The sequence below is a fragment of the Callithrix jacchus genome, chromosome 10, assembly GCF_049354715.1.
Source record: "Callithrix jacchus isolate 240 chromosome 10, calJac240_pri, whole genome shotgun sequence".
NCBI lineage: Eukaryota > Metazoa > Chordata > Mammalia > Primates > Cebidae > Callithrix > Callithrix jacchus.
The window spans coordinates 117,367,743-117,393,961 of NC_133511.1; the positions used below are offsets into that span (position 1 = coordinate 117,367,743).

General features: G+C 38.0%; 1 protein-coding gene across 28 annotated transcripts in view; it reads right to left on the bottom strand.

Moving 5' to 3' along the window:
- MS4A6A (membrane spanning 4-domains A6A) overlaps positions 1-26,219 on the bottom strand; it is a 269,396-nt gene that overhangs the window by 17,262 nt on the left and 225,915 nt on the right. For 14 of the 28 annotated variants that reach the window (XM_078341121.1, XM_078341120.1, XM_078341119.1 and 11 more), the window contains one exon: positions 25,071-25,123. Coding sequence is in view for 5 of the 28 variants with exons in the window: in XM_035262816.3 (XP_035118707.3) it covers positions 1,164-1,266 (103 nt within the window). In the remaining 23 variants the exon portion in view is untranslated. The other 14 variants (XR_013523448.1, XM_035262815.3, XM_054240941.2 and 11 more) reach the window with 7 other exon arrangements.

Consider the following 26,219-nt stretch of genomic DNA (forward strand, 5'->3'; position numbering starts at 1 on the left):
AAAATTTGCAAAATGCAACAATCTCTCTTTCCCCAGTGCTACTGACAATGACTGTATCGCCACATCTTTGATGAATTTTCAGACTAATAAATGAACTCTGCTTATTTATTTCTTGTCTAATCATACTGTTTATTAACATTCATTTTTGATATGTTTATCATATTTTACTAGACATGTTTTTAGTTTATCCTGCAGTTCTTTTAATCCTTACAACAGCTCTGCATCTAAGTTAGTAAAAACATGTAATAAATAAGAAAATTCAAATAAAGTTTAAGTTATGAACACAAATAGTATACATGTTGTATAAATGCATGGCCTAAAATTAATGCTGAAGAAATATTTGCAGCTACCCTTGTAGTTCAACCCTGTTCACACAGCCGGGAAGCTCTAAAGCCAGTCTTGGATCCCAGCTTTCCTTGAGTTTGAAGCTTTTGCATAAATCTCTACATCATTCTACCTCTTCCTACTTTTCCACCTGACAAAGCCAGCCTGTGTCTGAGTTTACTCAGGCTGGAGAAGCAGCTGCAGGCAGTGGTATGAAAACAGGTCTTGGAGTCATCTCACATAGGTTCGCGTCCTGGATCCTCCCCACTTTTTAGCATAAACACCAAGTAGGCTGTGATATTTGTTGCTGAGCTCAGCTTGGATCCCTTTTCACTGCACCATTCTCAGCCCACAGACTGCCTGGTTTACAAATGGTCCAAAAATATTTGAAGAGACTGCCTGGTTTACAAATGGTCTAAAAATATTTGAAGAGACCAGAGCTCTTCTCCCGTTAATTACACAACCTTAGGTAAGTGACTCACTGAGTTCATGCAATAAGAATTCAGCAGAAATAGAGTTAAAAACAGATACTCCTTCCATTTGCCCACTCTATTTTCAAAATGCTCTAGTGTCTCTTAACTGCTGTCAAGGAGTTTCGAGTCAGGTTACTCTTCTAAAGAGGTCACAGCAAGGGAATGGTGAGATGAGATAAGCCTTTCAGCATTACCTACCTGTGCCCGTTGGTTCCAGCTGAGTCCTCAGAAGCTCCCAGGAGGGAGCTGGACACTGTCTGGGTTCTCAGACAGCCCCATCAACGGTCTCTGCTTACCTTCGTCTTCTGAAAGTCATCCGCCCTTCCTTATTCCAGTGTTTGCAGCTATACAGGATGTGATACTTACAGAATGAAGATTTGTGAAATGTGCCTGCACTTCCTTTTCTGTAAACTTCTAGCAACTTCAGAAAAATCATTAAAAGAACCAACTTATGACTGTGAGAATTCATGAGTCACGGAGCTTTATGTCTGAATTGCCACTTTGAGATGTTCAAGTTACCTGTTATTAGGCCAGTCTGGTCTTAGAGCCTCATTTTTCTAATCTGTTAAATAGAGGAGCAATACCAACACTGGAGAATTGTCACAAAGATGAGCAAAAGTATTTATAAAAAGCCTATGCTGCTTTGAGGCATTCAGTACTATGTAACTAATAATAGTAATATTGCTAGTAATCATAATAAGCACAAACAACAATATTCCATTGTATACAACTAACCATAATAATAATAACAGCAATAATGACTATACTGCTTTTAAGGAACCTTCAGTAATATATAACTAATAATGATAATATAGAACATAAAAAATTTATATAGATGCATATACATGTAGTTTGTTTTTTTCTACCTCAAGCTCTTGGCAAGCTGACAGCAGCCTTTCCACCCTTATTGCCCAACTGCTGCCTACCCTAAAGTCATCTTCCTCCTCTGGCTACTCTCTTTCTCTGACAACAGATCTTTGGCCTCCGGAAAGGGTGGGCCCTTCTAGGGATGTTTTGAAACCAAGAAAAACAAATGGGAAAGACTCAGCAGGACCTAAGTGAATTCAGCAATCTCATATGTGGGCTGCTTTTGTGAGGACAGAGCCACTGTGCCCCTTCAAACCCTTGGGTGGCGTTCTCTGGAAGCTGACTTTAATGTATCAGGCAAGGAAACCAGAGCCAGATAGGACAACGGCAAAGCCCCACCCTGCAAGATTCCTTTCCCCCTCTTTTCGGGGGAAGCTGGCAGAGTGAACCCAGAAACACAACCTGAACCCCATCACTGTCACATCAGAGGGCCATGGGTTCTGAACTTAATTCCACACATTAACTCTTCTGTTGAAGAAAGGAGCTACCAAGCACCATTTAGAAGGCTGGATTAGTTCTCAGGGTCTGAATGACATAGACATTACAAAATATAATTGGCTTGTCTTAATTTCTAACACTAAATCTGAGAGGGGGAATGGAGTCACCCAGAAGGCCTAGGGAGATGGACAGAATCACCTCCAATCTCACTCAACCAAGCTCCTGGTGCCCCTTCCCCCTTCGCAGAATGCCAGCTGTGTTTCCCATGGGTGCCCTGCATCTCTGTCACTGTCATAGCACCCATGAAACAGTGGAATGCAGCTCTCTTCCTGAGCTTTGATTAAGAAGGAGCCTGGCCTCTTCAGGAGCAATCATACCCCCTTTCCCTTCAGAGGAATGTGCTAATGAACCAGTTAAAGTTGTCTATCCAAGCAAAGACTCCCTCTCCACTCTGTTTTCCTCTCTGTGTTATTTAATTTAAAATGATTTCAGAGTTTTAAGGATTATGTGAGACAACACATGTAAGGTGCTGGCGCCTGTAATCCCAACTACTTGGGAGGTTGAGGCAGGAGAATTGCTTGAATCCAGGAGGCAGAGGTTGCAGAATTATGGCCTGAAAGTGGTCTGTTGACTGTCTTCCTCTCCCAGCCTCCTCATTTTTTTCCGTTTTGGCTTCAGTGAGCTCCAAACAAGACTCCTCTCTCTCTCTTGTCTTTTAGCTTAAACTCATTCAGCCTTTTACATTCTCTGTTTTTTCCAGAGTCTGAACTCTACCAACCTAACTAGAAGGGAAAAGACTGATACATCGATAACACATTCTGATTAATAATGTAGGACATGTTACTCAAATAAGCTACAATGCCATTTTGGACTGGGTAATTGTTTGTGGTAGGTGGTTATCCTGGGCATTGCAGGATGCTCAGCCGACTCCCTGGCCGATGCCAGCACAACCCCGCCCTATGTGTAACAACCAGAAGCATCATCAGATATTGTCCAATGTCTCTTGATGGCGGGAGAACAAAATCCCCTCACATCCATGTTGAGAACCACTGACCTAGGAGCAAAAGGATTTTTTTTTGTGTTCTGTGTAAAGGCAGGTGTATGAGAAACAAAACGATATTTTCTTTAAATCAATTTCTAAACTTTTGTTAAAATTTTAAATTGTGATATAAAACACATATAATTCATTATCTTAACCACTTTTTAGTGTACAGATCACTAGTATTCATTATGTTCACATTGTTATATAACAGACCTCTAGAACTTTCCTGTCTTGCAAAACTGAAACTCTATACACATTGAACAACTACTCTTCTCCTTCCTGCTCCTAGTCCCTGGGAACCACCGTCCTACTCTCAGTTCCACATTCGCTCTGTGTCTACTTTGGACTCCTCATATGAGAGGAATCATAGAGTATTTGTCTTTTTGTGATGGCTTATTTTACTAGCATGAAATCTTCAAGTTTCATCCGTGTTGTAGCACATGATAGGATTTCCTTCTTTTGTAAGGCTCATGAATGTTTCATTGTAGATCTATACCACATTTTCTTTATTTATCCATTGATGGACATTTGGGTTGCTTCCACCTCTGGCTATTATGAATAATGCCATAATAAATATGAGTGTACAAATACCTTTACAAGATCATGTAACTCATAGATCTTTCTTTCTCCTTCCTTCCTTCCTTCCTTCCTTCCTTCCTTCCTTCCTTCCTTCCTTCCTTCCTTCCTTCCTTCCTTCCTTCTTTCTTTTTGTTTTAGATGGAGTCTTGCTTTGTCACCCAGGCTGGAATGCAGTGGCACGATCTCAGTTCACCACAACCTCTGCCTCCTGGATTCAAGCAATTCTCCTGCCTCAGACTCCCAAGTAGTTGGGATTACAGGCACCAGCCACCACACCCAGCTAATTTTTGTATTTTTAGTAGCGACGGGGTTTCCCTGTGTTGGCCAGGCTGGTCTTGAACTCCTGACCTCATGATCTGCTTGCCTCAAACCCCTAAGGTGCTGGGATTACAGGTGTGAGCCACCGCACCCAGCCAATATTTTAATACTTTAGTTTCTGGAGATTCATTGTGTTCCTTTTGTTGGGCCATGTTTTCTTGCTTCTCTGTATGCCTTGTGGTCTTTCACTGCGATTTGGGTATTTGAAAAAGAAACACTGACCTTCTCCAGTCATTACAAACTGACCTCATGTAGTAGAAGACCTTTATTGATTAGCATAGCTAGAGATTCTGGGGGCCCTTCAAACTTTTTCTGGGCTTGTGTATGTAATTTTCTAGTAAAAGAGTTTTGCCTGCTTCTTCCTCTTTCTTCCCCTGGTGTCTGCCTGCAGTACTGCAATCTCCCTAGTGCTGAAACAGGGCATTTGCCTTTGTTCTCAGAGGCTTACAACACGGCATTCAAGTCTGCACTCCGCAAGACAGAAACCAGTGCCTTGGATAACCCCTGCTTCACCCCTGCCACCCAAAAAAACCCCCAGAATCCTGAACTCATGGTCTACTCCTCTTGCTTCTCTAAAGGAGAATCTGGGACTTTAATGTTTTCTGTAGATCAAGTCGCCTTGTGCCGGGGTGAGAGAGTGGCTGGGATGAGTAAACTGCAACAATATTTTCTACTCTTTTTGACGCATCTTTTCCCGGCTTTGCACCCACCTGAGGTGCTGCAACTTCCTAACTAGTTTCCGGAGTTCTCACAAAGGCAATGTAGTTCATTCATTGTTGTCAAGTCAGTCTCTCCATGGGGAAATGAGGGCCTGAGGCTTCCGATTCCACCACTTGCTGATGACACTCAAGTTAATTTCCTATTACTAGATCCTATTGTGCTGAAAGGTCATCTAGTTAGCCCAAGTTCCCACGGCAGAGCTCAAAAACAGATGTTCATGTTTGACAACAAGGGCATTGTAGAGAAATTTTGGTGTTCATCTAAGTATACATACAACTCTCTGTGCACATTCCACAAAATACCTCATATTCCTGCAGGTCTGTGGGCAAGTCTGTCTCTCTGGCCTTTCTAGTTCCAAGGATCTCTCCTTAGAGAATAAGAAGGCCTTAACTCTTTGGACCCAAAACAATTATTTGGGCTTTTGTTTCCTAGCTAGCCCTGTTTCCCAGGTCCCATCTGCATCTCAGTTTTCATTTCCCACTCTCCAACTCTCTCCTTCAAGACCAGGGGCATCTTCTATTCCCTAAGGACATCTGTGCTTCTCTTAATTATCATGTTATCTCCTCCATTCCATGACGCCTCTCAGACCCCATACACTAGGAACTCTTCTCTTTTGATACATCTTTCTGAAGCACTTACCATAAAATCTCTAGTGAGATGTTATTCTTTGGATTGCTAGAAAACAAAAACTAGAAGTCAGTAAATAACAACTCCTTTCCCTTCTCCATTAGAATATTCCTCTGTGTCCTTCACTTATCTCTCCCTTTGCATATATTATCTCAAGAAAAGAACTAAGAAAGTCCTAAATGGTTGGAATTGAGAAGAAAAAAATACGTGCTTGTAAGAATTTTAATTTTTCTTGTAATCTCCAGTGATTAAATTAGTACTGGGCAACAGGAGTCTTCAGCTGAAAAAAGAGCTTGGCAACTATTCCACCATTTAAGGGATTCGGAGAAGGAAGGACTAATGTTCAGCATAAGCTATTTCATAAAAGTGACTGTAACTTCTCATACAAACATGAGAAGTTTCTTCCTATAATGGAGGAAAAGAAGGAAGTATGAAAGAAAGAAAAGAGGAAATGCTGTCCTCAGACTGACAATTAAGCAGAGTGAAGTGTGCGGGTTCTTTGTGAGGAGGAGGAATCAACAGCTAGAAAGAGTCCTCTGGTTCTGATTGATCTCTGCGGGCATGTCCGTGATTCTAACAAGATAAAACCTTATTTATTATATGAAGAATAGCCTCAGATCCATTGCTTTCTGTTTGTGTCTCATACATTATTTGGTATATTTGTTTAATGGTTTATATCTGAAAATGTCTTGAAACACCTCTGTCCAAATTGTTATTTTGGGTCAACTAATAAAGAGATAGCAGGTTTATGGTTTTGACAAGGTTTATGGTGCTCTGAATAAGTTAATACCTACACTCAGCTACATGGGGAAACACTGACTTACCTAGGCTATATAGAGGGCTCAAATTATGCCATGAACTGACATAAGATCAAGGCTAACTTTCTCATGAATAATGAACATTGACACATAATTAGGATCAATTTACCTAAGAGTTTGCTACAATTATATGTTCCCAGGAAATGCAGAATATTTATAGCTTGATATCTGAGTTTCTGTCCTTCAGTTGTAACTTTAGTAATCAAATAGACTAACACATTGAGGCTGAGAAGAGAGATGAGATGACAAATTTAATGCATGGGAAAACCATCAAGTGAAAACAAATTAGAAAACATAATATTCACATGGTCTTAAAAGTATCAGCCTACTGATTACTTTTTAGTTATGAAGTTAAACATATACCTTTAAAATGAAGATAGCACATGAATACCACCTATCTTCGTTCAGACTATTATAACAAAAATACCATCAACTAGGTAGCTGAAACAACAAATATTTATTTCTCACTATTCTGCAGGCAGAGGCATCTGACATCTAAGTACTGGCATATCCTCATGTCTGATGAGGGCCGACTTTCTGATTCAAGGATGGCTGTATTCTCACTGGGTCCTCACATGGTAGAAAGGAATGAGAGAGCTCTCTGGGTTTTTTTGGCTTTGTTTTGTTTGTTTGTTTTTTGAGAGGGAGTTTCACTCTTGTTGTCCAGGCTGGAGTGCAAAGGTGTGATCTCGGCTCACTGCAACCTCTGCCTCCAGGTTTAAGCAATTCTCCTGCCTCAGGCTACTGAGCAGCTGAGATTCCAGTCACTCACCACAGCACCTGGCTAAATTTTTGTATTTTTAGTAGAAACAGGGTTTATGTTGACTAGGCTGGTCTCGAACTCCTGATCTCAGGTGATCCACCCACCTCAGCTGCTCAAAGTGCTGGGATTACAGACATGAGCCACTGCACCTAGTGTGGGGGTCTCTTTAAGAAGAGCACCAATTCCACTTGTCAGGACTCCACCTTTGTTACCTAATCACCTCCCAAAGGCCCCACTTTTTAATACCATCACCCTAGGGGTTAGAATTTTAACATATGAATTTGGGGAAAACATAAACATTCAGTAGGTAACACCACCTTAATTAATTGATCAAAGAAATCATTGCCAAAATCGGAATAAACTGTTATCATGTGCCTCCTTGTGTGATATAAGGGAAAGTTGGTAAGTAAGCCACATCTTGTATGTTGTGTTCTTATTAAAATAGTTAATGTGAGCTCATGGAAAAACAAGATAAAATACCCAAGATATGGAATATCTTTTTTTCTGTTTGATCTAGTCTTCTGTCAAAGTTCTACATATTTTTAATTTAATTCATTGAATTCTTCAGCTTCATGCTTTCTGTTTAATCCTTTTCAATGATTCAATGATTTCTATTTTTCAATCTCATTCATATAATAATTTTTTTCTGATTTTGTTAAATTGTCTAAATGTATTCTCATATTGTACTGTGCTTTCTTCAGATTATTATTTTGAATTTATCTTCAGGCAATGTATATATTTTGATTTCTTTGAGGCCAGTTGCTTCAGAATTATTGTGTTCCTTTAGTGGGTTTATATTTTCTTGCTTTTTTACATTTCTTGGAAGTCTGTGGTAATGTTGATACATCTGATGGAGCAGTCACCTCTTTCAAAATTTACGGAGTGAATTTCTATAGGAGAGCCTCACTTGCAAATGAGTCCAAGGGTGCCAGCTGGGTGGGGTGTAGTGGCTCTGGTTCCAGCTGTGCACAGGGATGCAGCTTCTTCATCTGTGATCCACATCAGTGATGACTGCAGGTGTCAAACTGGCTTTGGCTTCAAAAGTTTGTGGTGGCTGTGGTGACACCATTGGTTATTTGGGTCCTCAATGACAGGGCTTTTGGTTTCCACTTTTAATCATTTTCCCCACACTAGAGAGTCTTATCTGAGGGACTCCCTTTTGATATTTGGTCTCACAGCCCACAGGCAGCCACAACAGTATTGAAATAGAAGATACAGTGTCTTAGGATAGCTGTGGAGCCAGGATTCTGGACCCACAGTCTATGAAACAACTTCCATCTAAGACTTGGTGCATGGTTTAACTTGGTGCACTGTTTCACTCTCCAGGTCATGGTGAATGTAGATTACAAAGCTGGCGCCTACAATTCTAAGGTACCTCAGCAGCTCAGGCCCAAGAAGCAGGGATGGAGCTGTGACTCTGACTAGGTAGAGTGAAGTATCATCATAGTTATGGAGAAAAAAATAGGTGGTTTAGATGCTCAGGCTCTGTGAAACTGGGTGCATCTGCAATTCAGGTCCTGGAGTCAACAAGGCACAGTGGTAACTCAGACCTCAAGGGACGAGGCACCATTTAATTATGACTCTGTTCCTTGGATTGATGGAACATGGCAGCAGCCCAGGCTCTGAAAAGGGAAGTGCAGTGGCAGCAAAGATACAAGAATGATGCAATGCAACTGTGGCTTGGGCCCTGGGAGGCAGGGGGTAGTGCAGCAATGACTCCATTCTCTAGGAGAGAGCATACCTCAGCAGCTCAGATTCCAGGTGGCTAGTCTCATTCCAAGGAGGTAGAGAGCTCTAGACATTTAGTCCTTAGTGTGGGGTGGCAAAGTTCATCAAAGACTTTGGTTCCCCAGGAGGTGAGGCACCATGTCAGCTCAGGCCCTTGCAGGCATGGCTGCTTGACTTGACCAATATTCTATTTTTTCAGAAGGCAGGGCACTGCATTAGCTCAGGTGCGAGGAGCCATGACTGTTTGGTTGGGCCAAACAGCGGTGAAATGGGACATTGCATTAGCTCAGGCTCTGGGAGATAGGACTGCTTGAACCAACCAAGATTTTATTTCCCAAAAAGGTTGTGCACTGTGTCAGCTCAAGCACTGGGTTCACTAGAAAACAGAGCCTAAGACAGGGATTTAATGCAATGTTTTAATTGGAAGAGCACATAAAGTGTGTAAATCAGAAATGTGCAGCTCAATGAATTATCAAAAAGTAAAGGCATGTGTGTTCCTACCTCCCAATTAAAAATCAGAAAATAGCTAGGACTAAGAAGGTATAGGGCCCTTTTGCTGCCTTCCTGCCACTATATCCCAACAGTAACCACCATCGCAACCTCTAATACCTGTGATTAGTTTTGTTGCTTTTGGTCCTTTACTTAATAAAATCATATGGAAGTTTGACTTATCTTCAGTTTTATTATTTTGCTGGGCAACAACCAAAAACCTCTGGGATTAAATTAAATCTGTATTTTTTTCTCCCAAATTTGTAGGTCAGTAAGGTTTCAGTATGATGAAAAGAGGCTAATTATAAGAAAAAATTAAAGTTTAGATATTATGCCAAGTTTTCGTTTTCACCTTCAACTAAGAACATTAGTTAGGAGTGAAACCACTGTCAGCTCCATGAGGTCATAGAGGGCTCAGTTAGTTCACTCTATATTCCCAGTAGTGCCTGGAATGTAGTAGATGCTCAATACGTATTTGTTGAATAAAGATATTTTGAGATAGAGTTAATTTACAGACGTATTTAAGAGCTCTGTCTTCATTCCTGAAGATGCCTGAATGTATTGATTTTGACTCTTTATCAAGCTAAGAACATTGGCATTTATAATGCGAAGTTTAGAATCATTTAAACTCTCTTGGCAAGCCCCAAGATCAGTTTCTTTGCGAATGACTTGCAACTAGCCTAATGGGTGTGACAAGCCTGTCTTGACCTTGATTCAAACAGGAAGGCAAAAGCCTCATCAGCTTTGTTCAAACTGTATCTCAAATGTAGTTGCTTTTTTCCTTTGTCTATCCACCAGGCAATCAAAAGGATGTTGCTTTATATATCTTTTTTGTGTTTTTCATACAGTAAACTCAAATTTTAAACCAACAGACATATTTTAATTAATTAAAATATTTAAATATTTAACTTGGAATTTGTATAATTTTGTCTTATTATATTTCTTGTATTATTCGATGAGATACAGAGAGCTTCTTGCGTAGATCTGGGCAGTTCAAGTCAGAAACTGGCCTGGTTCATGTGTCTGGTTAGGCCTGTGGGGAGCTTATTATACTGTGGAATGTCTCCAGTGCTTGCCTGCTCTCTCTCTTACTGCATCGTACCATCTGCTTTTAGATAAAAGTCTTCTGTGAGTACATTCTGTGGTGTTTGTTGAGTCCTTTCAAATATTCGCCTGGGGAAAATAAGACTCTGACTTGGGCAATATAATTGGAAATAGAGAATAATTTCATATCCACAAAGACTTTGAACAGATTTTCTTCTTGAATCAAATATCTTTTAGATTTAAAAATAAAAACTGACTGAAATATGAAACTGCCTCTTTCTAGGTCAGCTAAAACAAATATGTGCATATGATACATTTATAAGGAAGATTTTTGCAGAATTTGCAGGCTCATTTCTAGTTCCAGAATAAATTAAATTAAAATTTTGAAACAATACGACCAAGTGCTAAATAACCAAATTTTCTAATCCTGATTCTGTAAAAGATGATCTTTCCCCACAAGGAAATAAAGAATCTTATCTTACATGAGATGTTGCCAACATTTTATAACTTAAGAAAAAACAACGTATGCATATATGTATATGGAAAATACATAAATTTGTTAAGTAATATACAAGTTATATATATACTTAGATATATTTTCAAATAACATACATTTATATGTAATATATAAATTGTTTATATATTTAAATGTATTTTCAAATAACATTCTTTTGTCTGTAATATACGAATTATTTATGTATTTAAATACATTTTCAAATAACTTACAAATTTTTATATATTACACACACACACACACACACACACACACACACACACACACACATATATATGCATGTATGTAATTTAGGCCATTTGGTGACCCTGTTAGGGGCACAGCGTCTGTGGCTTCAGTGCGGGAGGTAAAATGGAAATGTTTTCATTTTGTTCCAAATATTAGGGAATGATAAGTAGAAAAAAATTTAAGATAAAAAATAAATTACTGAAGTATCAGCAAGGGTTGAGGCACTTGGCTGCTGGTGTAAGGGGAAAAGAACCACCTTAGATGATAGCTCATACAGCAGTATGAGGTTCTTGAGCTCCATTCAGACTGTGGGTTTCCTCCTCTTGATGTCCAGCCCCTCCTGGCCAAACTGAAACCACTCTTTGAAGAGATAGGAGCAAGTTGCCTACTGTATCTGGTGAAGCTGTACTTAGAGTCTGAGAAGGATTAAAACATGTTTCTTGATCTTTTACTGTAGTTGATGCTCAACAAATATATATTGAGCATCTGCTACATTCCAGGTACTACTGGGAATATAGAGTGAACTAACTGAGCCTTCTATGACCTCATGGAGCTGACATTCTGGTTTCACTCTACAGTTATTCTTCAGGAGGCAGACATACCACCCTTTGCTAAAATTGATGATGAAAATGTCCGGAGGGGGAACCACAAGGAACTTTCTGAACTGCTTCTTCTGCTAGAAAGAGTATACTTAATTGGAGACGACTTTTTTTTCTTAATCTAGTATTATCAGCCTCACACAGCTATTCACAAGAAATTAAGTTCCTGGGAATCACATGAGCACTAGCAATTGAACAAACCTTAGTCAGTAAAAAAATAAACTGCTGACCTTGAAGAGATTCAAACAGGAAGGCAAAAGCCTCATCAGTTTTGTTCAAACTGTATCTCAAATGTAGTTGCTTTTTTCCTTTGTCTATCCACCAGGCAATCAAAAGGATGTTGCTTTATATATCTTTTTTGTGTTTTTCATACAGTAAACTCAAAATTTAAACCAACAGACATATTTTAATTAATTAAAATATTTAAATATTTAACTTGGAATTTGTATAATTTTGTCTTATATATTTCTTGTATTTTTGGTTGTGTGAAGACAAAGACCTTTGAGCATGTGTTAAAACTGGATATTACTGCATAAAACATCAGCAAATATCACAAATTAATTTAAATATAAAATAACTGGAATGTGCTAGTGTCATGAAACCTAAATAAGGTGACTAAAAACAACAGCATGCCTAAATATATACGCACCCAATACAGGAGCACCCAGACACATAAGGCAAGTTCTTAATGACTTACAAAGAGACTTCGACTCCCACACAATAATAGTGGGAGACTTTAACAGCCCATTGTCAATATTAGACAGATCAACCAGACAGAAAATTAACAAGGATATCCAGGACTTGAACTCAGACCTGGAACAAGCAAACCTAATAGATATTTATGGAACTCTCCACCCTAAATCCACAGAATATACATTCTTCTCAGCACCACATCATACCTACTCTAAAATTGACCACATAATTGGAAGTAAATCACTCCTCAGCAAATGCAAAAGAACAGAAATCATAACAAACAGTCTCCCAGACCACAGAGCAATCAAGTTAGAACTCAGAATTCAGAAACTAACTCAGAACCTCACAGCTTCATGGAAACTGAACAACTGGCTCTTGAATGTTGACTGGATAAACAATGAAATGAAGGCAGAAATAAAGATGTTCTTCTAAACCAACGAGAATGAAGACACAACTTACCAGAATCTCTGGGACACATTTAAAGCAGTCTCTAGAGGAAAATATATAGCAATAAGTGCCCACATGAGAAGCAAGGAGAGATCCAAAATTGACACCCTATTGTCAAAACTGAAAGAGCTAGAGGAGCAAGATCAAAAAAACTCAAAACCTAACAGAAGACAAGAAAAAATTAAGATCAGAGCAGACATAGAGACACAAAAAAACCCTTCAAAAAATCAATACATCTAGGAGCTGGTTTTTCAAAAAGATCAACAAAATAGAAGGCCACTAGCCAGATTAACAACAAAAAAAAGAGAGAATAACCAAATAGATGCAATAAAAAATGATAAAGGGGATATCACCACAGATTCCACAGAAATTCAAACCATCATTAGAGAATATTACAAACAACTCTGCACATAAACTAGTAAACCTGAAAGAAATGGATAAATTCCTGGGCACTTGCCTCCTCCCAAGCCTAAACCACGAAGAAGTCGAAACCCTGAATAGACCAATAACAAGATCTGAAGTTGAGGCAGCAATTAAGAGCCTACCACACAAAAAAAGCCCAGGTCCAGATGGGTTCACAACCAAATTCTACCAGACACACAAAGAGGAACTGTTACCATTCCTTCTGAAACTATTCCAAATAATCTAAAAAGAGGGAATCCTTCCCAAATCATTTTATGAGACCAACATCATCCTGATACCAAAATCCGGCAGAGACTCAGCAAGAAAAGAAAACTTCAGGCCAATATCCATGATGAACACAAATGCAAAAATCTTCAATAAAATACTGGCAAGCTGATTGCAACAGTACATCAAAAAGCTTATCCAACATGATCAAGTAGGATTCTTCCTGGGGATGCAAGGCTGGTTCAACATACGCAAGTCTATAAATGTAATTCACCACGTAAATAGAACCAAAGACAAAAACCACATGATTATCTCAATAGATTCAGAAAAGGCCTTTGACAAAATACAACAGCCCTTTATGCTAAAAACCCTCAATAAACTTGGTATTGATGGAACGTATCTCAAAATAATAAAAGCTATTTATGACAAACCAACAGCCAATATCATACTGAATGGGCAAAAACTGGAAGCATTCCCTTTGAAATCTGGCACTAGACAAGGATGCCCTCTCTCACCACTCCTATTTAATATAGTACTGGAAGTTCTAGCCAGAGCAATCAGGCAAGAAAAAGAAATAAAGGGTATTCAAATAGGAAAGGTGGAAGCCAAATTGTCTCTATTTGCAGACGGCATGATAGTATATCTAGAAGACCCCGTCGTCTCAGCCCAAAATCTTCTGAAACTGATAAGCAACTTCAGCAAAGTTTCAGGATACAAAATCAATGTGCAAAAATCACAAGAATTCCTATACACCAATAACAGACTTAAAGAGAGCCAAATCAAGAACAAACTGCCATTCATAATTCTACAAAGAGAATAAAATACCTGGGAATACAACTAACGAAGGATGTAAAGGACCTCTTCAAGGAGAACTACAAATCACTGCTTAATGAAATCAGAGAGGACACAAACAGATGGAGAAACATTCCATGTTATGGTTAGGAAGAATAAATAATATGAAAATGCCCATACTGCCCACAGTAACTTACAGATTCAATGCTATCCCCATCAAGATACCAATGACCTTCTTCACAGAACTGGAAAAAACCACCTTAAAGAGAGCCCACATAGCCAAGGCAATTCTAAGCAAAAAGAACACAGCCGGAGATACCACATTACCGGACTTCAAACTATATTACAAGGCTATAGTAATCAAAACAGCATGGTACTGGTACCAAAACAGAGATATAGACCAATGGAACAGAACAGAGGCCTCAGAGGCAACACAACATATCTACAACCATCCGATCTTTGACAAACCTGACAAAAACAAGCAATGGGGAAAGGATTTTCTATTTAATAAATGGTGTTGGGAAAACTGGCTAGCTATGTGCAGAAAGCAGAAACTGGACCCCTTCCTGACACCTTACACTAAAATTAACTCCAGATGGATTAAAGACTTAAACATAAGACCTAACACCATAAAAACCCTATCAGAATATCTAGGCAAAACCTTTCAGGGCATAGGAGTAGGCAAGGAGTTCATGACCAAAACACCAAAAGCATTGGCAGCAAAAGCCAAAATAGACAAATGGGACCTAATCAAACTCCACAGCTTCTGCATGGCATAAGGAACCATCATTAGAGTAAATTGGCAACCAACAGGATGGGAAAAATTTTTGCAGTTTACCCATCTGACAAAGGGCTGATATCCAGAATTTACAAAGAACTCAAACAGATTTAAAGAAAAAAACAAAGAAGCCCATTTGAAAGTGGCTGAAGAATATGAACAGACACTTTACAAAAGAAGACATACATGAGGCCAAAAAACATATGAAAAATGCTCATCATCACTGGTCATTAGAGAAATGCAAATCAAAACTACACTGAGATACCATTTCACGCCAGTTAGAATGGTGATCATTAAAAGATCTGGAGACAACAGATGCTGGAGAGGATGTGGAGAAATAGGAACACTTTTACACTGCTGGTGGGAGTGTAAATTAGTTCAACCATTGTGGAAGACAGTGTGGCGATTCCTCAAGGCCTTAGAAATAGAAATTCCATTTGAACCAGCAATCCCATTACTGGGTATATATCCAAAGGACTATAAATCATTCTACTATAAGGACACATGCATACGAATGTTCATTGCAGCACTGTTTACAATAGCATAGACCTGGAACCAACCCAAACCCCCATCGATGATAGACTGGACAGGGAAAATGTGGCACATATAAACCATGGAATATTATACAGCCATCAAAAATGATGAGTTTGTGTCCTTTGTAGGGACATGGATAAACCTGGAGACTATTATTCTTGGCAAACTGACACAAGAACAGAAAATGAAATGCCGCATGTTCTCACTCATAGGCAGGTGTTGAACAATGAGAACACATGGACACAGGGAGGGGAGCACTACACAGTGGGGTCTATTGGGGGGAATAGAGGAGGAACAGCGGGGGGTGGGGATTTGGGGAGAGATAGCATGGGGAGAAATGCCAGATGTGGGTGAAGGGGAGGAAGGCAGCAAATCACACTGCCACATGTCTACCTATGCAAGTATCTTGCATGTTCTTCACATGTACCCCAAAACCTAAAATGCAATAAAAAAAGAACGACAAAACAAAACAAAACAACAGCATATAAAAATGACAATACTTCAATATTCTGTTTGGATATTTTAAATTAGAAGTATGAATTTAATTAGGTTACATATGTTGACATGCTTAAGTAAATTTTAAATATAAAGAAAGAAATAAAAATGCTAATGTTTATATTCATGAGCATCTTTTTAAAGCTGAAGCTCAGGTCTTCCAATTATGATAGACCCAAGCTTAATCTTCCACTCTGTACAGTTAAAAAACTGGGTTGGGCACAGTGGCTCATACAGCTAATCTCAGCACCTTGGGAGGCTGAAGTGGGAGGATCCCTTGAGCCCAGGATTTCAAGGCTGCAGTGACCTATGATTGCACCACTGCAATCCTGGGTGACAGAGTTAGACCTTGTCTCAATGAAATTTTTTAAATCACAAAGAAAACTGGAAAAAAAAAAGCATAACTATTTCCAGACATTGATCAAAGTTAGTGCAGGACTTTTGACACATGGTTTCCTGGTGGTTTATTACAATAAAAATTTTTTTCTCTTCTTCTAAGGCCAAAAAAAAAAAAAAAAGAAAAAAATGAAAAAAGAAAGTGAATATAATAATTACTCTGGTTTTCTGCATGAAGAAACTTTCCGGACCATGGTTAGGGAGAGAGATTTATTCTGATATTGCTGAATTCAGAAGCCAAAAACCAGAGTTTGAGGGCACTGAGACAGCTAGAATTAGTGAGAAGAGAATCATAAAAGGGATAGCTCTACAGAGACAGAGTTCCAGAAATCTACAAGGGAGTAACCTAAATTTGTTGTCCAATACTAGGCTGTACTTTTAGAGGTTAAAAATTTTAAAGTAAAGTCAAAGACTAGCCAGGCTATTGTAAGCTGTCTGATTACCAGGCCTCACACAATGCTGAGAGATATTCAAGTTCCAATCAGCTAGATTGCAGGAACTTCCATGAATACTTGGGGGATAGAATAGAGACCTCCAGAAATGTTATACATTAATAATAAGTCAATTATGCTTAATCATTTAATAATTAATTGTTAATAAAAAGCCAATTATTAGTAAAGAATACTTCCAATTAATAACAAGTATAATTCTTCTGATAACATTTGGCTCTGTGCCCCACTCAAATCTCACGTTGAATTGTAATCCCCAATGTTGGGGGAAGGACCTCATAGGAGGTAATTGGATCATGGGAGTGAACTCTCCCTTTGCTGTTCACATAATAGTGAGTTCTCATAAGATCTGGTTGTTTGAAAGTATGTAGCACTTTCCCTTGACTCTCTCTTCCTCCTCTTTCCACTACATAAGACATGCTGGCTTCCTCCCTTTCACCTTCCGCCATGGTTGTTAGTTTCCTGAGTCTTCCCCAACTGTGCTTTTAGTACAACCTGTGAAACTGAGTCAATTAAACCTCTTCTTTAGAAACTACACAGTGTCAGGTAGTTCTTTATAGCAATGTGAAAATGCGCTAATACACCCTCCCTATCATGCCTTTTAAAAATCCTCAAAAGAATCAAATTTGTCTTCAAGTTTAATTTCCTGCAAGAAATAAAGTGTAATACCTTGTGAAAAAATAAAAATTTGAGCACTCAATCAAATAAAAATAATAATATCCAGCATCTAATCCAAAATTACTATATATGCCAATAAGCAAAAAAAAAAAAAAAAAAAAAATCACAATAACAAATAGCCAGGAGAAAAATTAATCATTTAAAAACAGACCTGTAAATTACAGAGATTACAACAAAAGATAAATGATTTAGAATATGCATAAGAATTTGAAGAAATACATGGACATAAAGAGTATAAAAATAAAAAGAACCAAATAGAACTTCTAGAGATAAAAGCTACAATATATGAAATGAATAAATCACTGCCTATGAGTAAGAACACATTATGTTTTCCAGAAGAAAATGTTAGTGAAGTGGAAGATGGAAATAGAATTTCTATAATCTGAAGCAAAGAGAAGGAATAAAGTATGGGAAGATTAATAAAGCATCGATGGCCGGGCGCGGTGGCTCAAGCCTGTAATCCCAGCACTTTGGGAGGCCGAGGTGGGTGGATCACGAGGTCAAGAGATCGAGACCATCCTGGTCGACATGGTGAAACCCCGTCTCTACTAAAAATACAAAAAATTATCTGGGCATGGTGGTGCGTGCCTGTAATCCCAGCTACTCAGGAGGCTGAGGCAGAAGAATTGCCTGAACCCAGGAGGCGGAGGTTGCGGTGAGCCGAGATTGCGCCATTGCACTCCAGCCTGGGTAACGAGCGAAACTCCGACTCAAAAAAAATAAATAAATAAAATAAAGCATTGATGGGACAGCATGAAGTGATCTAACACGTAATCTGAGTCTCAGAAGAGGAAGAGGGCATGAATTAAAAACTAATTGGTATAAATTAGTGGAATTTCCAAATTTGATAAAAGTATAAACCCACAGATCTAAACAACCTAGCTAACCACAAGCTAGATAAAGAAAAATCAAACTACACCAAAGCATAACTTAATTCAATTGCTAAAACTGAGTAAGAAAGAGATCATTTTAATAGCGGGGGGGCGGGGGGAGATACATTATTGCAAAGATAAGAATAGTTTCAGACTTCTCATAAGACATTATGTAAGCCAGAAGATAGTCATAAGACATCATTAGAGCACTTGAAGGCAAAAACTGTAAACATGAGATCCATATCATTTGAAAATATTCATTAAAACTTAAGGTAAAATAGAGATATATTTGGACAACAGACAAAAAGATCTGAGAAGATTTAGTACCATAAAAAAAGCAATACAATGAATGTCAAAGGAAGTTCTGCAGTTGACAGAAAATCACAAAACCTTGCTGAGACATGCTAATGAAGACCGGAGGTATATTCTGTTAATGGATTAGAATACTCAGTATTGTTAAGTCGGCAATTTTTCCCTTGTAGAGCTACAGATTCAATACCCTCCTAACCAAAATTCAAGAAAGTCCTTTTTGATTTGACATGTCGACAAGCCAATTCTAAAATTTACATGAAATAAAGACTTAGAAGGGCCAAATCAATTTTAGTAATGAAGAAAAATAATATGAGATATATGCTACCATAAAGCTATTATATATTTTAAAAATGAAGAAAATTAATAGCAAGATACAAAGTGAAGAAACAGAAAATTTCCAATTAAGTATTAAGATAAAATGCATCAATTATTTCAGTAGCCATAGCAGTGGGCTTCAACTCTTTATTTCCTTCTTCCTGGCTTATTTTATTTATTTTTTTCTGATTTTTAAAATCAGAAAAAAATGTTAGTTTTTTTTTTTCAATTTCTTAAATTTTTTATTGCATTTTAGGTTTTGGGGTACATGTAAAGAACATACAAGATTGTTGCATAGGTACACACGTGGCAGTGTGATTTGCTGCCTTTCTCCCCATCGCCTATATCTGGCATTGCTCCCCATGCTATCTCTCCCCAACTCCCCATCCCCCGCTGTCCCTCCCCTATTTCCCATGATAATTTATTTATTAATTTTTTTGTCTGCTTGTATTTTTAGTCATCTCTATTATTATTATTATTATTTTAAAGAAGGAAAAAGAGAAAAAGAAGGGGAAAAAAAGAAAAAGAGGGAAAAAGGAATATTACTTCATTCCTAGAATGGGTTTCAATAATGGCCGATCAATATTTTGAGTGTTTAAAGTGGTTAATGCATATTTTATGTGTTTAAAATGGAGACCTCTATTGTGTTTATTTGTTCTGGCTCTGAGTTCAAGTCCTGGATATCGTTATTAATTTGTTGTCTCGTTGAATCTAAATCTCATTATGTGTCTTATGTATCTGGGTGTTAAGATCTCTTATTGTTACATTAATCCTTTTACCCTTGCATCCTTGTAACTTTGAAATCTATTTTATTAAGTGTGAGAATTGCAACTCCTGCTTTTTTATTTATTTTTGCTCTCCATTTGGTTGGTGAGTTTTTTTCCATCCCCTTGTTTTGAGTCTTTGTATATCTTTAGATATATCGTTAGATTTTGTGGATAATGTATATTTTGTGTGTTTAAAATGGAGAGCTCTATTGAGTTTATTTGTTCTGGATCTTAGTTCCAGTCCGGGATATCGTTATCAATTTTCTGTCTCGTTGAATCTAAATCTCATTATGGGTCTTATGTATCTGGGTGTTAAGATCTCTTATTATTACACTAATCCTTTTACCCTTGTATCCTTGTAGCTTTGAAATCTATTTTGTCAAATGTGAAAATTGCAACTCCTGCTTTTCATTTATTTATTTTTGCTCTCCATTTGGTTGGTATGTTTTTTTTTTTTCCAACCCTTTATTTTGAGTCTATGTATATCTTTGGATATACCGTTAGATTTTGTCTGTATCTTTTGATTGGGAGATTTGGTCGATTTAAATTTAGGGTTGCTGCCATTTGATATTAACTGGCTATTTTGTCCTTTCGTTGATAAAAATTCTTCTTTATATTAATGCTCTTTACTTTTTGGTGTATTTTTAGAAAGGGTCATACTGGTTGTTCCTTTCTGTGTATAATGCTTCTTTTAGAAGTTCTTGTAAAGCAGGCCTGGTGGTAATAAAATCTCTGAGTACTTGCTTGTTCCTAAAAGATTTTATTTTTCCTTCAAATGTAAAGCTTAAATTGGCAGGATATGAAATTCTGGGCTGAAAGTTCTGTTGATTAAGTATATTGAATATTGGCCCCCACTCTCTTCTAGCTTGTAGGGTTTCTGTTGAGAGATCTGCTGTAAGCCTAATAGGCTTACCTGTATGGGTAACTTGATCTTTCTCTCTGGCTGCCCTTAATATTTTCTCCTTCATTTCGATCTTGGTGAATCTAACGATTATGTACCTTGGAGTTGGTCTTCTTGAGGAATATCTTTGTGATGTTCTCTGTATTGCCTGGGGTTGAATAGTGTCCTGCTTTGCTAAATTAGGAAAATTTTCCTGGATAATGTCCTGGAGAGTATTTTCCAGCTTGGATTCATTCTCTCCATCACATTCAGGTACACCAATCAAGCGTATATTAGGTCTTTTCACATAGCCCCATATTGCTTGGAGACTTTGCTCATTCCTTTTTATCCTTTTTTCTCTATTCTTGTCTTGTCGTTTTGTTTCATTAAGTTGGTCTTCTACCTCTGATACCCTTTCTTCTGCTTGATCCATTCGGCTGTTTAAGCTTGTACATATTTCACCAAGTTCTTGTGTTGTATTTTTCAACTCCATAAGTTCATTTGTATTCCTCTCTATATTGTCTATTCTTTTCAACATTTCATCGAACCTTTTTTCCAAGTTCTTAGTTTCTTTACATTGGGTTAGAACAAGTTCCTTTAACTCCCAGAAGTTTCTTATCATCCACTTTTTAAAGCCTACTTTAGATAATGGAACACAGTCCTTTTCCATCAGGGCTTGTTCCGTTACTGATGAGTCCTTTTCCATCAGGGCTTGTTCAGTTGCTGATGAGTCCTTTTCCATCAGGGCTTGTTCCGTTGCTGATGGGTTCTGATTTTGAGTATACTCGGCCTTCTTAGGCTGTTTTTTCCCCTTCGTTGTAGATGAACCGCCTTTCTAATTAGGTTTCTGAGTCGACGCCCGACTTATTGATTCCCAGTGCTGGGATCCGAGCAACCCACTGTGGCAGCCTAAATAGCAGCGATAAGACTGATGGTGCTCTTCTGCCCAGGAATCTCTGGTCTGGCTTCCCTCTTGAGTCCGCAACAAGCGGCTCTGACTTCCCAGAGCTCCAAACTCCGGTCAGTACGGGAAGCAGTCCCTTTGGCTCTGCATGAAGAGCTGCTGCGCCGAGATGCCGGCAAAACTGCTGCGGCGGCCACAAGAGTCGCGCTGGCGACCCGTGGGGCTCCTCCACTGGGAATCGGCTAATCGGTGAGTGACGAAAATTCATCTAAAGTTGTGGCGTCGTCTCGTTCTCTGAGCTTTCACTGGGAGCTACAATCCTGAGCTGTTAGTGGTCGGCCATCTTGGATCATCTCTGATAATTTATTTTTTATTAAAGATAAAAGTATATCTCTCTTGAAATCCTTTCCAGAGAGTAATGCAAGTTTATAAGATCAGGACTCAGAATCAGGAAAAACGAGTTGTGGAAAATGGCAAATTTTAAAAACAGTTAATTTAAACTAAGATAAATTGTAGATTTTTAATGGTCACTGAACACCCGAGATGGTTCTTCCTGAATCTGTTTCATGCTCTATGATCCAATTTACTGCATAATGTAAGGGTGACTCATCACTGTTAGAACTCTTGATTCGCCCTGGCTTTGCATATTGTATTCAGTATTATCATTTTACAACCTAGACTATAGAAATCCCTATTATACTGTTATAACAGTGATCAAAGCCCTTTGAAGCCCTTTGAGGCCTCTCTTACATTTATAAGTGTGTTTAATTTGATTTTATAAATATAAATTACTTATAATAGTTGAATGCATATTTTCTCAATAGAGAACACTTTTTGCAGCAAGGCTGATTATATAGTACACTTACAAATTGCTTATTGTTGATTACCCATTTCTTTATCATTGAAAGAATCACAAGTCTAAATATTCTTTAATCTTTAATTATTATTACTTTTCTTATAATCTTTGATATATAGGATGAGTGAAGAGAAATTAGATTTCAGAGGAGGAAGGGGACAGAAATATATGATAACACAAATTTAACTTAGTGTGAAGCCTTCATGTTGCCTCAGTGAGTCTAAAGAAAAAAAAATACTGGATCAATACACTTTTAAAAAACAAATCATTTTTAGTCCCAAATATCTTGTACCTACCTGAAGAGCTTGGACTACTTATAGTGAGAAGTTATCAATGATATCACCATATATACTCAAGACCTTATAACTTGATTTTATTCTTGCTATTCACAGGGCAAATTGATGGTTAACCACTGTTGTTAATTGCCAGAGCCCTCGAACTCAGACAGGTACATACCAGCCACTGCAAAGGCAATTCTTGGCCTACTTCAACCCAACAAAGCAGCCACTTGCAATCATTAAGCAAATAGAATCAAATTGCCTCTATGCCTCATTAATACAAGTTGAGATGATCTAAAGGAAAGGAATTGGCGTAGATAATGACCTAAATTGAAGATCTGAAGGACAATATTTATGGTGTCTGCTGTTGGTAAATTGTTGCTATATTTTTAAAACAAAGCTATCCTTTGGTGCTATGAATGTGTTTACAATGAAGATTAACGACAGGGTGGCACATTTTTAAATAACTTTTTGATGCTTTGTATATAGAATGCATGGGAGCTTGCCATTCAATCTGGTCAGTAGCATTCTAAAATTATCTGATTGCATGCACTTGTGTTACACTACATTGGCTTAGATTATAGTTTTTTTCTTGTCTCCTACTGTGTTTCTTCCATCCTAAAAATCCTCTCAGAGAGCCATCGGAGAGCTATCATCAAAACTGAAAACAGTACTGGTTTCCAAATATACATCAAAGCCACTACGTGACCCTCACTGAGTTTTTCCTAAACACAAAATTGATTTATATCACATGGGTGCACAGCTGATTACCTGCAGGAGGATTATCCTTCCAGCCTGACTCAGGATGCCCTGTTCTGCCCCACGTCATTCTCAACATGACAGCTGTAGAAGTTAAATATTCCTCTCTTAGAAAGATTCACTACTTTATCCTAACTGCATATTACTATTCACAGTGGAAAACTGTGCCATATAGTTGGAACCTCATTTTGCATATCTCACAATGACTCCATGGAAAATAGGCTTGTGGGAAGATGACTCCATTTTTAGAGAATCTTAGATTATTTTGATATTAAATTTGAAAGAGTAATATAAATTGCCACTTCTAAAACTTCACTAAAGTTAATGAACATTACTGAATTTCAGGATAGTACAGTTTCTTTGTGTCCCATGTGGACATTATTCTTATACTTAGCGCACTTATTTAAAATTCTGAACTCTGTGGACACCCCTATCTGTTTCTTTTCCTGCATATTTACAAGGATGACTGCTTATGTGCTCATATTAAGACTTACCTTAATCTTTAGCTTTTAAAATTATTTTTATTTTGTTATTTGTTTTCATTGTATTTGTTTAATAATTCTTTATATATCACCTATCAGTATCATTCACCATTCTTTATATATCACCTAGCAGTGTCAATCTTCACTCTGTGATTACAAGTATTAATACCTATAGTCTTCATAAGAACCTATAAAGTAGGTACTATTGTAATTTTCATAGATGAAGAAACCGAGGCAACACAATGATAAGCTGCCCACAGCTTGCAAGTTGTGCATATGAAGAATAATTATTTTGGCCAGGTGCATTGGCTCATGCCTATAATCCCAGCATTTTGGGAGTACAAGGTGGGTGGATTGCCTGAGCTCAGGAGTTCGAGACCAACCTGAGCAACACAATGAAACCTCGTCTCTACAAAAAATACAAAAATAAGCCAGGTGGTGCACACCTGTAGACCCAGCTAATTGGAAGACTGAGGTGGGAGGATGACTTAAGTCAAGGAGGTAGAGGTTGCATTGAGCCAGAATCACATCTTTGCACTACAGCCTGGGTGACAGAGCCATACCCTATCTCAAAAATAAATAAATAAATAAAAAGGAAACTACTTTTATTGTAAATGTAGCAAAAGAAGGCAAAGTGCTCATGGACATTTTCCTACTGCTTTACCTCCTAATCACATGTAGAGAGAACCTAGAATAACCAAATGGAGAATACACTTAAAATCGCATGACATGAAATAAATGATGTAGTCTCTACAAGTTGAAATCATAGTATCTTACATGAAGCACCTGATATTTACATTAACTTTTTACAACTAAAAATGCACTAATCTTAGGTTGCTTATGTAAGTGTTAACCTTAAAAAGTTTATATATCCTCTACTTTAAACCAAGAGAAGGCATTCTCATGCCATTTTAAATAATCTCAAGGCAATATGTCAGGATATAAGTTAGGATGTTTTACAAAATCCAAGAGAGAACAAGAATCAGGTGATGTAAGGGCTTATAGGATTTAATATGAGTTCTGGCTTTTATTCTGAATTAGAGAGGAAGTCATTGAAGGATTTTTCCCAGTTATTGCAGTTAATTCTCTTTTCTTGCCTTTATATATTTAAAACATCAGGGATTGACCCAACTTGAGGTAAACTTTGACTTGGACATGCAAAGGATATGATAGCAGCAAACTTACCTCCTCACAGCTTCAAGTCCACCAGGAAAGAGGAAGGAGGGGAAGATCGTTTCCTGGACAGTGAAGTAAAAATGATGAGATTAGCTTTGATTGGAAATGTGTCAGTCATTCACACAGTTGGTTTCTCCTACATCACAAGGCTACCACAGAACTTCACTCTAGCTGAGTTGATGTAATTTTTGCCATTTCCCAGATGTAGGACACAGGTCAACTCCTGAAGCTGGGAGTTCAGTGAGCTCCACCCTTGTACATAAATTAAGAATTAGATAATGGTGACTTTTTGGAGGAAATTAGGCTGTACTTGTCAGAACAAATGGGAATAAATGCTGGGTACCAAAATCTGTGAAGTATTAATTAAATATTGGACAAATAAAACAAGTGAGATATCAGCACATACAAAATAATTAAAAGATTGTAATTAGATATAGGAATAGATCAATATTTCTTTATGATATGGTAAAGTATTAACAGCTAATGTCAGGTGATGATAGGCTCTGTATTAAGTACTAATGGCATAGTTGTCAACAATACAAAAAATATGTTCAATTTATAATAATACTAACAAAAATAAATGCCAGAGACAAAACAATTAAGCAAGGAAAAAAATGCAAAATAATATATTTTAGGTCCATCATGACAGACAGGAGGCAGGCCTGATTGCAGCTCTGACTCGGACAGACAAAGCAGTGTGTGGAGGCCTGCATCCTTAATTTTAGATACAGAATGACAACAGAAATAAATCAGCAAACCTGAGAGAACCCACAGATCCTTTGAAGGAAGAGGATGTCTCCTGCAGGACCAGGGAGACATCCCAAATACTGTGCTGGTATCCATGGCTGAGAGACCCATAGATGATTTACATTACAGGTCTCTGTACAGACAACCCCCAATGCCAGCATGAAGGCTGGTAGACTTGTGGGGTGGCTAGATCCGGAAAAGAGACAACAATCACTACAGTTTGACTCTCAGGAAGTCACATCTTTAGCAAAAGGGGGAGAGTACTACATCAAGGGAATACCCCATGGGACAAAAGAATCTGAACAATAGCCTTCAGCCTCAGACCTTCTCCCTGTCAGAGCCTATGCAAATGAGAAGGGACCAGAAAACCAACTCCTGTAATAAGACAAAACAAGGTTTTTTAACAACCCC